Source organism: Schistocerca americana, chromosome 2 (assembly GCF_021461395.2).
Source record: "Schistocerca americana isolate TAMUIC-IGC-003095 chromosome 2, iqSchAmer2.1, whole genome shotgun sequence".
Classification (NCBI taxonomy): Eukaryota; Metazoa; Arthropoda; class Insecta; order Orthoptera; family Acrididae; genus Schistocerca; species Schistocerca americana.
In genome coordinates, this window is record NC_060120.1 from 1,015,884,062 (window position 1) to 1,015,898,902 (window position 14,841).

Consider the following 14,841-nt stretch of genomic DNA (forward strand, 5'->3'; position numbering starts at 1 on the left):
AAACACAAAAATATACCTGCTAGCATTTCTCCAGTTTACAAATTGATGTAAATGCAGATAAAAATGGTTATATCACTAAAATAACAAGCAAGCATAGAAGTGCCAGCAGCACTATCACCAAATAGATCTGTGCTTCGAGCTTTCTTCTGTTGTATTAGAGGAAGAATGAAGTTGTGATTTCATAACTTCTAAAAATAGTGTCAACATATTTATTATGCTTCTATACAAATGACAAATAATTATTCTGTTTATAAGAATTGTTGACCTACAATAATATGTTACCTTCCTGTGTACTCTTAGTTTCAGACTCTGGCCACACACGGCTAATGCACTTGATGAAGTAGCGCTCACTGCATTCTTATTATGTTTTCATTACTGCATTAACTACAGGTGTCATGAAATATGTTGGGAGAATATTTTATTCTCCTCTGTGGTTAAAGAGAAAAATGAATTTTTGCATGAAATGAGCATTACATAATACTTTGAACATTTTGATGCATTTGAACAGGTTTTGTAGCATTTACAAACAAAAACTGATCAGAATTATAAATTTCTCATTTCCTTTTCCAGAGAAGAAAATGCATGTTTCTTGATTAACATCAAGAGCAAATTAAGTGAATAAGTTCTCTTTTTTCCTCTAAATCCTCATCCCCTACTATATGCACTACAAGCAGTATTTCATACCAGGTGAAATTTCATCAGAGGAGTAACATAACCTTTCAAGTTTGAAATATTAAATCATAATATCAGAGGTCTCTTCTGAAATTAGCAGTTATTTTTTTATTGTGATACATTTTCCATAGATCCATTACTGCATGTTGCGTGCGGATGTGGAACAAGTCAAAATTTAATTAGTTATTATGTTCATGTCACAAACAATCACCTACAGATATCAAAAATACAAATTAAGAATAAAACAAAATCAATAAATACTAATTAACAATCACTGTAGAAGTTGTTGTTGTTGTGGTCTTCAGTCCTGAGACTGGTTTGATGCAGCTCTCCATACTACTCTATCCTGTGCAAGCTTCTTCATCTCCCAGTACCTACTGCAACCTACATCCTTCTGAATCTGCTTAGTGTATTCATCTCTTGGTCTCCCTCTACGATTTTTACCCTCCACGGTGCTCTCCAATGCTAAATTTGTGATCCCTTGATGCCTCAAAACATGTCCTACCAACTAATCCCTTCTTCTAGTCAAGTTGCGCCACAAACTTCTCTTCTCCCCAATCCTACTCAATACCTCCTCATTAGTTACGTGATCTACCCACCTTATCTTCAGCATTCTTCTGTGGCACCACATTTCGAAAGCTTCTATTCTCTTCTTGTCCAAACTAGTTATCGTCCATGTTTCACTTCCATACATGGCTACACTCCATACAAATACTTTCAGAAACGACTTCCTGACACTTAAATCTATACTCGATGTTAACAAATTTCTCTTCTTGAGAAACGCTTTCCTTGCCATTGCCAGTCTACATTTTATATCCTCTCTCCTTCGACCATCATCAGTTATTTTACTCCCTAAATAGCAAAACTCCTTTACTACTTTAAGTGTCTCATTTCCTAATCTAATTCCCTCAGCATCACCTGATTTGATTCGACTACATTCCATTATCCTCGTTTTGCTTTTGTTGATGTTCATCTTATATCCTCCTTTCAAGACACTGTCCATTCCGTTCAACTGCTCTTCCAAGTCCTTTGCCGTCTCTGACAAAATTACAATGTCATCGGCGAACCTCAAAGTTTTTACTTCTTCTCCATGAATTTTAATACCTACTCCGAATTTTTCTTTTGTTTCCTTTACTGCTTGCTCAATATACAGATTGAATAACATCGGGGAGAGGCTACAACCCTGTCTCACTCCTTTCCCAACCACTGCTTCCCTTTCATGGCCCTCAACTCATATAACTGCCATCTGGTTTCTGTACAAATTGTAAATAGCCTTTCGCTCCCTGTATTTTACCCTTGCCACCTTCAGAATTTGAAAGAGAGTATTCCAGTTAACATTGTCAAAAGCTTTATCTAAGTCTACAAATGCTAGAAACGTAGGTTTGCCTTTTCTTAATCTTTCTTCTAAGATAAGTTGTAAGGTTAGTATTGCCTCACGTGTTCCAACATTTCTACGGAATCCAAACTGATCTTCCCCGAGGTCCGCTTCTACCAGTTTTTCCATTCGTCTGTAAAGAATTCGCGTTATTATTTTGCAGCTGTGACTTATTAAACTGATAGTTCGGTAATTTTCACATCTGTCAACACCTGCTTTCTTTGGGATTGGAATTATTGTATTCTTCTTGAAGTCTGAGGGTATTTCGCCTGTCTCATACATCGTGCTCACCAGATGGTAGAGTTTTGTCATGACTGGCTCTCCCGACGCCATCAGTAGTTCTAATGGAATGTTGTCTACTCCCGGGGCCTTGTTTCGACTCAGGTCTTTCAGTGCTCTGTCAAACTCTTCACGCAGTATCTTATCTCCCATTTCGTCTTCATCTACATCCTCTTCCATTTCCATAGTATTGTCCTCAAGTACATCGCCCTTGTATAAACCCTCTATATACTCCTTCCACCTTTCTGCCTTCCCTTCTTTGCTTAGAACTGGGTTGCCATCTGAGCTCTTGATATTCATAAAAGTGGTTCTCTTCTCTCCAAAGGTCTCTTTAATTTTCCTGTAAGCAGTATCTATCTTACCCCTAGTGAGACAAGCCTCTACATCCTTACATTTGTCCTCTAGCCATCCCTGCTTAGCCATTTTGCACTTCCTGTCGATATCATTTTTGAGATGTTTGTATTCCTTTTTGCCTACTTCATTTACTGCATTTTTATATTTTCTCCTTTCATCAATTAAATTCAATATTTCTTCTGTTACCCAAGGATTTCTATTAGCCCTCGTCTTTTTACTTACTTGATCGTCTGCTGCCTTCACTACTTCATCCCTCAGAGCTACCCATTCTTCTTCTACTGTATTTCTTTCCCCCATTCCTGTCAATTGTTCCCTTATGCTCTCCCTGAAACTCTCTACAACCTCTGGTTCTTTCAGTTTATCCAGGTCCCATCTCCTTAAATTCCCACCTTTTTGCAGTTTCTTCAGTTTCAATCTGCAGTTCATAACCAAAAGATTGTGGTCAGAATCCACATCTGCCCCAGGAAATGTCTTACAATTTAAAACCTGGTTCCTAAATCTCTGTCTTACCATTATATAATCTATCTGATACCTTTTAGTATCTCCAGGATTCTTCCAGGTATACAGCCTCCTTTTATGATTCTTGAACCAAGTGTTAGCTATGATTAAGTTATGCTCTGTGCAAAATTCTACAAGGCGGCTTCCTCTTTCATTCCTTCTCCCCAATCCATATTCACCTACTATGTCTCCTTCTCTCCCTTTTCCTACTGACGAATTCCAGTCACCCATGACTATTAAATTTTCGTCTCCCTTCACTACCTGAATAATTTCTTTTATCTCGTCATACATTTCCTCTATTTCTTCATCATCTGCAGAGCTAGTTGGCATATAAACTTGTACTACTGTAGTAGGCATGGGCTTTGTGTCTATCTTGGCCACAATAATGCGTTCACTATGCTGTTTGTAGTAGCTAACCCGCACTACTATTTTTTTTATTCATTATTAAACCTACTCCTGCATTACCCCTATTTGATTTTGTATTTATAACCCTGTAATCACCTGACCAAAAGTCTTGTTCCTCCTGCCACCGAACTTCACTAATTCCCACTATATCTAACTTTAACCTATCCATTTCCCTTTTTAAATTTTCTAACCTACCTGCCCGATTAAGGGATCTGACATTCCACGCTCCGATCCGTAGAACACCAGTTTTCTTTCTCCTGATAACGACGTCCTCCTGAGTAGTCCCCACCCGGAGATCCGAATGGGGGACTATTTTAGCTCCGGAATATTTTACCCAAGAGGACGCCATCATCATTTAATCATACAGTAAAGCTGCTGTAGAAGTAGAAATACAAATTTCAGATAACATCTAAATGCAGAGTGTAAGGTACAAAGACCATTTTCATGACTTCAGAACACAAACAATGTCTTTTATTAGTTGCAATTAAAGCAGTGAGACATATTTAAATGAGAAAACACAGAAAGATATGGGAATTGGCCTGTCTCAGTCAAAGAATTCATGTGGAGAATTGTTATGCCACAGAGTAGAAAAGGGGAAGAAATTAAAATTTATCTTGAGTTTTTACTACCACAGCTGCGGGCAACACGAGGCAGAGGTGGTGACATAACTGTACAATAAAAAGAAACAGTCAACACTGGAAGTCACTTGCATACATGAGCACATGTTGCTACATTGGCACGAATTGCCAGGCACATGTTACACATTCAGCAAAGTGTCAGCTGAGAGACTGAGACAGAGACATACTTGTTATTTCTTATTACATCAAGCAACAAGCACTACCTCGGATGGAGTAACACCTTTCAGAGACTTGACAGTGCAATTAATAGCCTGTGCTAAATTGTTAAGCAGACACAGCAAAAAGAGGGCCGATGATCACCAGTAATGAAGTGGGCAATATTCAGTTATAACGAACAGAGCCTCACATCATAACCTCCTGCCCATCTCCATAAATATCACAGTTCTCCAGGTCTAAATTCAGTTGGTCATTAGGACCGATGGCGTTCATACCAACAGCACTCGATTCGATGATTATTGCGGTGTACTGACAGCCATGTGTTAGATGTTGCAGCACTTCTCATGAACATGCTGCTTGCTTTTCCTGAAATGACAACATTCAAGTAACCATGTCCTGCCACTCGTGTGACTGCACTGGTTGCCGCCTACCACATAACACACATTCATCTCACAGTGCTTATTGCACTAAGATCAACACCACCACTGGGTGAGAGGGCCATCTAGTGCCTCTGTTCCTAATCACTGATGCAGGCATTTCTGGTTGCCAGAGCATATCTGTATGGTGGAGCCAGCTACACTACTTCTGACAGTGCAGTACATCCTGATGGGTCATTGTCATCTTCTGGAAATGGTTTGAGGACAGACTAACAGAGTGAGGCACATGTACTCATGTTATAGCTTCACTTGCACACTGCCAGTGGGCAGCCTGCAACACTTGGGCCAAATTACTGATGTTATGGCCTCCGCAACCGGCCAGCAGAGCCAACAACAGGAATCAGTGGAATTCCAACATGTCACCGGCATAAGGTATTGTCTGCAGCTGACGAAAAAACACAGAATGTACAGCTGAATGAATAGATGTTGCTGTAGTTAATCATGTTTCATTAGTGTCGAAAGATGCTCTACAGGTTCCACATCATCATCCTGACAATGTAGAGATGTCTCCACTTGCCACCTCTACAAAATAGAAACTTTTTTAAAGGAAACCACCTTTAGATTACTTTCAAAATAATTGATTATTACCTCATAGGAATGTAGAGACATATTCTACAGGTCACAGCCTATGTCACATTTCCTTTTGTGACTCATTCATTTCATACTAAGAAGAATTGTGAAGCATCAATTTCATGATTGAAAAGATATATTGTGAGATAATGGTTAATATCCCTACTTGCTTAAAAAGATTATGATATGAGGCACTCCACACACAACTCAGAAAATCTTCTTCTGAATGATGAAGACTTTTTTCAATAGCAGTGAATTGCCTCAGAATGTGCTTCTATAACACATCAGTCAACAGAGGTAGTCAAAGTAAGCAGATTTTGAGACACTGATGTCTACAAATTTGGAGATTATCCAGACAACAAATGTTCCTGAGCTATGGCTTTTCAAGGTTTAAAGGATTTGGTATTTGAAGTTAAGCCTAGTAATGATATCGACGCCTAAGTATTTTGAACAGTATACCTCTGCACCAGCTGGCTCTCCTGCATGATATTAATCTCTTGTGAGCTTTTGTGATCAGAATAGATCTTAATGATGAAGTTTCAATAAAGGTCACAATCTGTAGCAATGTCCCCCAAATCGATTTGAGGCCCCCTGGTTCTGAGCTGAGTGGAAGGCTAGAACCAGAGACTGCGAAATTTCTGTGACAAGTTAGGCAGCAACTTCTTAGACTTGTGTTAGAGGACTTAAACTGTATGGTTCCACTAAATGGGTCAGGTGTGCACTACACATCAGAGGCTGCTATTTATGTATCTGACCATGTGACAAGTGTTTCTTAGATTACGCATCTCTCCATTCAGTCCATAAAACAATAGCCATAAGAGACCCACAAGTATCAGTATAAGATGCTCCCCTGCCCTCCCCCTCCCCCTTGGAGAGAGTATTACAATCCAGATGGTTAACTACCAAAGCATTCACAATAAAGTGCCAAAGTTTAAAGGGCACCTAAAAAACAATGAAGCTCTCAAATGTCTAGGTACAGAAAACTGGTTCAAAGTTTAAATTGACGGCCGTGAGAGTTTTGGGAAAAAATTTAGTGTAAATCAAAAGGATAAGCTTCTAGGAAAACGAAGTGGTGCATCTTAAGCATTAGACAAGAAACTAAAATCCACCAAGAGAGGAATTGAAATTGCATGTGAGATTTTTTGGGCAAGACTCAGTCTGAGAGCTGAGCATAAAATTATAATTGAATCCTTCTACTGACCACCAAACTCATCTACTGATTTTACAGAAAAATTAGATAAAAACCTCAGTTTACTGTATGTAAGTTTCCTAATCATACAGTACTCATCAGAGGAGACTTACATCATCTAACAATCAATTTGGATAGTTACAGTACTGTTATTGGTGGGTGTGGCAAGATATCCTGCTAACCATTACAAAATGCCTTCCCTGAAAACTGCCTACAACACAGTTCATAATGCCACTTATGATGGAAATATTTTTGATCTAATGGCAACAAACAGATCTGGCATTTTGGAGGATGTCCTCACAAATATCAGTATCAGTGACCACGAAGTAGTTGTAACAACAATGATTATCAAAGGTTACGCGGCAACTAAATCAAGTAGAAATATTTATATACTCAGTATGAACTACACTGCACAATTCAATAAAAAGATCACTTTTACGTAACCAAGTAATTGTTTCCTGTTGTGATGCAGAAGTTTGAAATTCAGCTCAAAGGTACCTACAACCTCCTTCTGTAATGGTGGAAATGCTTGGTGTCCTGTAACATCACCCTTACGCTCGGTGAGACTTCAAAAAATGAGATCTTGACAGATGTGGAAGAAAAGGCCACATGTGAGGTGTAAGGTGAGTTAATGATGTTACACTGCCACCAAATTTCACAACAAATTTACTCATTTCCACCATGGATGTGTCACATTATGGGAAGGTCAGCACTCCTCCTCTTATCCCATTTTGCCCCTTCTTTTGACTCCTCCATGATGGAGGAACTGTGTTGCCCATGTTAAAATCATGCGCTTTTGTTATGAGTGGTTGACAAAAACATTTTAGACATGCCGTCACACAGAATTGACATGAAATGGGCTCAGGGAGTAGTGTAAGGGGCGTCAAGGAAATCACCCCTTTCCTTGAGACGCTATCTCCCACACATTTTGAGGTGATGAACAACAGGATGGGATTTCTGACAATCTTTGACACTGCTGACACTCCAAGGATGCTTCAACCTTTCTCTAAGGACACTGTGAGCCAACAATCCCAATAAAAATCATCACACTCCCTTAGAGGCAGTGCAACCACAATTTTTGTTCTCATGTGCAGGGAGGAAACACTAGGAGCTTTTCAAAAACAAATGGGGAAATTTGAACACTATCTGAAGCAATAAAGGGTGTTTATGCTTTTTCAGCCCTCCTGTTTCAAGTCCTCGACACATGCATAAATAAAACGGCAAAGGGTCCCTCTAACACCTGCAACACTGTCAGTGCCACTTACCCTCATTTGCTGCTAACTTCAAAAATGTACCTGTACAGAGATAACCCGTGGCAGGAGTCCTAGGTACCTGCAGGCAGGTGGCTAGGACTCCTGTGTCTTGTCGGTTTTTTCACTTGACTTTTTTTTAAATAAATTATTTAATGACATTATTGCTTCTGAATATGTAATTATGTAAGTTGGAGCTGTATGCTAAGTTTCCATTTTGAACAATAATTGAGAGATATGTATAGGTGGCCTCTTAGAACACCAACCAACTAGCCGTTACTCCTGCAAGTTACCTACATATTTCAGATGCAATATTTAACTGTCCTTGGGAATAATTTCATCTGTTGTTGAAAAATGGGGGCTGGTGTGATGTACCATATCATGGGTACACTTGTGTGGCAGGTAGTCCTGTCCCCCATTGTGGATGCAAATGCCAGTGAAATGGGTTTTCGTTCAACCTGTAGATGATGGTCCAGTCTTTCCCTAATCCTCGTAAATCAGTCTTTCCTTCTCTTTGTTTCTCACAATGTCCAGTAAACCTCCCTGGACTTTGGGTTCTGGGCAATTTTTCTGAACTCTCCCCATTTCCTAAACCTCATCAATCCTTTTCCTTCACCCTTATTTCTCCCCTTTCAATCCTTCAGCTAGGAGGAAGAGGAGCCACTGCCTCCGCAAGCTTCAAGATTTCATTACCTTTACATGTGTGTTCTCCTGCCTCTGGTTAATGAGAAGATTTTTTATTTATCCAATCCATGTCATACATTTCAAAAGGTGTGGTACCTATAATCACAGCTCATATGGGACTCTGCACAATGCAATGGAAGCCCTGAGGAACAGACAAATGAACTTTTCCATGGCCAATATCAGCTTTAGCACACTTGGGAAGTTTTCAAACAGTTACACTAATTTTCAGTGTAATCTATAATAAATTTTACAGGAAACATATTTCAAGCGTTTTTATGCTTAAATTGGACCTGTTATTGTATACAGGGTGTTACAAAAAGGTATGGCCAAACTTTCAAGAAACATTCCTCACACACAAATAAAGAAAAGATGTTATGTGGACATGTGTCTGGAAACGCTTAATTTCCATGTTAGAGCTCATTTTAGTTTCGTCAATATGTACTGTACTTCCTCGATTCACCACCACATGTGTGGGCTGACGAGAATCCGCACACAATTGTGCAATCACGTCATCAACACAAATTTTCTGTGAACGTTTGGGCAGGCATTGTTGGCGATGTCTTGATTGAGCCCCATGTTCTTCCACCTACGCTCAATGGAGCACGTTATCATGATTTCATACGGGATACTCTACCTGTGCTGCTAGAACATGTGCCTTTACAAGTACGACACAACATGTGGTTCATGCACGATGGAGTTTCTGCACATTTCAGTCGAAGCGTTCGTACGCTTCTCAACAACAGATTCGGTGACCGATGGATTGGTAGAGGCGGACCAATTCCATGGCCTCCACGGTCTCCTGACCTCAACCCTCTTGATTTTCATTTATGGGGGCATTTGAAAGCTCTTGTCTACGCAACCCCGGTACCAAATGTAGAGACCCTTCGTGCTCGTATTGTGGACGGCTGTGATACAATACGCCATTCTCCAGGGCTACATCAGTGCATCAGGGATTCCATACGACGGAGGGTGGATGCCTGTATCCTCGCTAACGGAGGACATTTTGAACATTTCCTGTAACAAAGTGTTTGAAGTCACACTGGTACGTTCTGTTGCTGTGTGTTTCCATTCCATGATTAATGTGATTTGAAGAGAAGTAATAAAATGAGCCCTAACATGAAAAGTAAGCATTTCTGGACACATGTCCACATAACATATTTTCTTTCTTTGTGTGTGAGGAATGTTTCCTGAAAGTTTGGCTGTACCTCTTTGTAACACCCTGTATAGCTTAACATTTTACATCACATCCATACCCAAATAAATACTAGTGTTTGTTAATGCTAGAACATTACCTGCTTTCACAATGATCGATACAGTGTCCTCATCAGAAGCACCTTGCTCATCTTCAACCTTCAACCGGAAGACGTACCGTCCAGGAACAACATCAATCAACTAAAAAAAGGAAAATAAATACATAAACCTTACTTGTTCTCTGATGTAATGGAAGTCACGAGACAATAAAGTAGTAAAACACAATCACCATAAGAACTGGATGTTTGTCCGAGTCTCCAAGGACTTTGCCTAAGGCTAAGCTACTGTCTTCTCTAGTCCAAAGCCATTTCACAATTCCAAGATCATCACTTGACTGTGAACCATTCACAATAACCACACTTACAGGTAGAATAACAGTTTGGTCTCCTCCACCATTAGCTTTTGGAGAAGCATTTTTATCTGGAAATGATACAGTCTGGCTCAAACAACAATAAAAAAGAAAATGTTCACTTCATATCAGATTAAATGAAAAACATTTAAACAATAAGAAAAGAATTCAAATATAATGAAAACAGAAGTAGCCCCTTCTGTTAAAACTTCTGAGGTGAGCGACTGAGGTTGATGCACAAAACTGTTCACCAAAATGTCACATCTATCTGGGGAGTACATTTCCAGGAATGATACCCTGACAAAAGCACTGAAAGCAGAACAGGCAACAAATTTTAAGATGTTTTCCATGCAGCTGTCAAGTTGTCACCTCTGAAAATGTCTCTCCACAGATGAGAATAGTTATATGTATTGCCCACAGCCTTGTAGCTTGAAAGACGCAATAGAAGTAAACACTTACTCTGTGTTACAGTGACTTGTACAGAGTCCAAGGCTTTATTGCCATTTTCATCTGTAACAGTTAGCTGAAATTCATATTCCCCTTTTGTAAGCTCAGTAGCATTAGTGCAAGAAGAATTCTGTGATGAGAACAATGCCTTTGATGGACCCCTGTGAACCAAAATGAAGCAATAGTTATCAGTCCTATTATAACTTAAAACACAGTTACTAAATTATGAGAGCAGAACACTACTGTGACAGCATTTGACTTTTGTTTCACCAGAGCAACATTTTAGAGGATTTTGAGTCTAAAATTAGCAGAAGTTACTTAAATATGAATATAGTAAATTAAATCTCAAATATGTTACCGAATTTGCTCCCATGACCAGGATACAATTTTAATATCATCATTACTCTGTGTTCCATCTAGTGTAACCCAAGTCTGAGGTAAAGAAACCACCTGATCAGAACCAGCATTTGCTGAAAAGAAAACGTAAAACATTAATACTTACACTTACTACTATTTCATCACTAGCATACTGGCAACAAATGAAAGACTGAATGTTTCAAATCAAATATATGGTCAAGGGACAGAGGTGCTTTATTACTCTCTTCATATCTTTTCTCACACAAAAAGCAGCTCCATAGTAATTTTCACTTGCCATATTTTTGAGGAAAGTAATTTGCAAAAGAGATGTTTAACGGCATACGTGGGTAACCAGGTCCTATTCTTTGAGGAGTTGAGAAATGCCTCTTCTAATGTGGCCTATGAGAAGATTGCGATAGGACAATGCCATCCTGATCCTCACTGCCTTGTCCACTGGTGGTTTGTACTCAAAGGTACGTGGGCTTGGCTCTCAAAGGTGAAGAAGTTATGGACAAGATTGAAGTTTGTTAGTGCGACAATGAAAGAGCTTTTCTGAAACTTTAGTTGGGCATGGGAGAGGTGCTGTCTGAGAGCTTGAAGGGTTGGAGTGTTAGTGTGTGGAAGGACTGCACTGGTTGATGACAAGGAAGGTTTCAAAAGGAAAGCGAGTGGGAACAGAGTGTGCTTATATATACAGGGCCTGGACAGCAAAGCATTTCACACTGAGACTGAAGTGTTGGCTGACAGAGGCAAGGAGTAGATCAAGAATAATGAGGGAAGGGACTAAGGACTGATTAGTTTGGAATTTATCTGCTGGGACACCAAATTCCTCTCTCAAACTTTCCTCTCTTATAATTAACCTACTGACCTTGCACACAAAACACATCATCCAGGTAGTCTCCTCTATGCCAGTCTGACCAGTTTGTCTTTTTTTTCCCAAGAAAATCAAAATCATCCCCATTATTATCTAAAGCAACCAGGTTGTGAATGTCTCAATTGATTACCCATACAATGTTACCTTCCATCACCTTTTTAACCACTCCAATATACTTTTTGTATTCCATTAGCAGTCCCATACCACCATCACTACCCCAAGGTTTCTACCACTGCAACTATTGCTACTGTAAAACTGGCATTCCTCTTCCCGTAAAACCCTATGTCTCACCAATTGCAAATCAAGAAAATTAAATAAAGGGAACATTGTGAAAGCCACAATACTAGAACCCGTTGCTTTGAACTATAGAATTTTCTTTACATGTCCTCCCACTGCACAACATTTCTTAAGTCAACCTCCTCTGCTTTAATACAACCTCCCTTTGTTTCCTATTTTGATCTTTTTTGGAATTTAATCTTATTTTATTTACTGAGTCAGTTATCCTACTTCCCACCATTGTTTATTCATTTTTGATCTTTTGTTTCTGTGCTTTGTTTTTATTATTCTTCAGTTTCATAATTCTTTCCATTTATTATTTTCTCCTTCTCTTTTAATCCATCTTTAGCTCTAACTCTATCCATCCCTTCTATCTCTGAACTGAAGCTGGAACAGTGTGTATTAATGTACTAAAATCAACTTACTATTCTCTTCAGTATCTTTTATTTTATCTGTGCCTCCCTTCCTCTTCATATGAGGTGGGTTCCTCTCAACCTGGATTCTGAATGACTTGCAACACCCCCCCCCCCCCCTCGCCCCCCCTCCCCATATCCTTTCCCTTTAACTTTTGACAATCCAGTCCTCCTTACCTGAGAAGGGAACCTATTATTCCAAAGGCTATAAATGCTGTGATATATTTTTATATGTTTTATTGACATTACTGGAAGCAGTGCTGCTTAAAGGTATGTACTAACTGGCCTTCCTGTCTCCCTGATTTACTCATTTGGCAGAAATTGTGATAGGTACCACAGTCAAATAACAATAATAATCATAACAACAACAACAATAATAATATTTATTAATTATAGCAATAACATCACCTTTATATCTGAAATTTATAAAAAATGAACTAAGAGTGTTAATTACACAACAATACTGTTATTGAAATGTAAGATGAGAGAAATAACAAGAAAGTGCTCCTATGAGATTCTAAAAACTAAAATCTATTTGCAAATATTGGATATATTGGAAGACAGAAACTAAGTGTAAATCACATTGCTGGAGGTAGGACATCATATAATCATTCTTGCATTATGTCAAGCAAATAATGAAGCTTGAGGAGAAGTCAAACAAAATTAATTGTAATTAAATCTGTGTATCACATATTGAGAGAAACTAAAGGAACATTGATGATAAAACTTTCTTGACACATATGTGTCAGGTGTACAGGAAAGTGGACAGATCTGTGAGGCCAAGGGGATAAGATCCTGGTCTGGAAAAAGAGATAGCACTGATATCAGTGAAATTTTATTTCTGCTGCATAGTCGCGGATTGTGCAATGATAAAAGTTGATCACTAATATGATTTGAGGAATACATTTTGTATATACAGAGTTTTATAGTATCCAGACTGTGTGGGCTTTGTGTCCCATCAGAATATAGTGTCATCATAAAATTATTTGTTTTTGACAATCTAAGCCAACAGAAAGCCTGCCAAGTGTTGTAAAGGTTCATAAGGGGTCTGCTCCTTCATTTTCAACAGTTAAGAAATGGGCAGCTAAATTCAAATGTGGCAAAACTTTTCCTGAAGATCAACCATTTGACAAATGTCCAAAATTGCAATCACAGATGAAAATACTGAAAAAGTACACAGTACTGAAAATGACTTATTAATTCCTAAAAAATGGAAAACAAAATATAAAAAAACACTTTGTCCAGTAGTTGGCAGAAAACACAGGTCACTTCCATCTACAAGCAGGGTAGCAGAAGTGATCCACAGAACTACGGTCCAATGTCTTTGAATCTTAGTATAAATAAAATACATATAAAAATAAACAAAATAATTAATTTTCTAGGGGCAAATAAATATCAGAAAACTAGGTGCAAGGTGGGCACTGTACTTGTTGAATGCTGAGCAAAAATGAATAAGCAAACAAACTTCTCAGTAATGTTTGGACAATTTTAAAGAGAATCCAAATGAATTTTTGTTTCAGTGTCCTAATGCTTATCAAGACATGGGATGAACACATCATGTCAGAACCAAATTTTCAATAATTAACAGTGGCTGAATTTATTGGCCTTGCACTAAAACAGCAAAGTCTGTTTCCTGTGCTGGAAATTACAACAGTCCTCTGGATTAGAGAGATGACAAAATGTAAGTTGATATCAGACTGGGGCATCAACAAGATCTGAAGCAGAAATTGTTGAAACTTCTATGCTGTTCCCCTAATTAGGCACTCTCTGATGTCCACATACTGTCAGAGCTAAAGAAAGTGATGGCTGAAAGCCATTTAAGTCCAATGAATAGATAACAACTCACTGTAAAAACAGCAAACTAAATGCATAGCAAACTAAATGCACTGCCCCAAAGCAGTACTCTGTCAGAGAAAAATTAATCTTTACCTACAAAAATCAGTCTTTCACTGCCAGGTCAAGAAAATTTCACCTTGTGCTCATAAAAGATCCTCATTTTGTCTGATGGTTTTAGATGTAAACTTTCGCTACTTTAGCCAGTGTAGATGTAAAACTGTTTGGTGTTTGACATCATTTGCGTTGTTAGTAGTGTCTGTGTCACGACTTACTGTCAGGCACTGGTACTGTACGGCAAAATAAGCTTGAAACACAAGCATCGACGTGCACTACAGTTGCAGACAATCCACATGGGTCTGGACTCGGTGTGCAGGGCTTTATTTGTTAAGCTGTTTTATTACAGTAAAAACAGAGTTGCTGACATCCACGAGTATCAATGCATTAAAGGAATACAGAAATGTTCTCTTTCTGCACAGGGGTTGAAGAACATGATTCAGAAGTTTGAATTAACTGGTGATTTGGAAATTGCTC

General features: G+C 38.7%; 1 protein-coding gene across 2 annotated transcripts in view; it reads right to left on the minus strand.

Moving 5' to 3' along the window:
• LOC124596369 (dyslexia-associated protein KIAA0319-like protein) overlaps window positions 1-14,841 on the minus strand; it is a 147,585-nt gene that overhangs the window by 26,026 nt on the left and 106,718 nt on the right. For both annotated transcript variants that reach the window (XM_047135480.1, XM_047135479.1), the window contains exons 11-14: window positions 10,913-11,024; window positions 10,567-10,715; window positions 9,988-10,178; window positions 9,800-9,899 (exon numbers count right to left, since the gene is read on the minus strand). In XM_047135480.1, coding sequence (XP_046991436.1) covers window positions 9,800-9,899; window positions 9,988-10,178; window positions 10,567-10,715; window positions 10,913-11,024 — 552 coding nt within the window. The remainder of the gene's footprint in view (window positions 1-9,799; window positions 9,900-9,987; window positions 10,179-10,566; window positions 10,716-10,912; window positions 11,025-14,841) is intronic.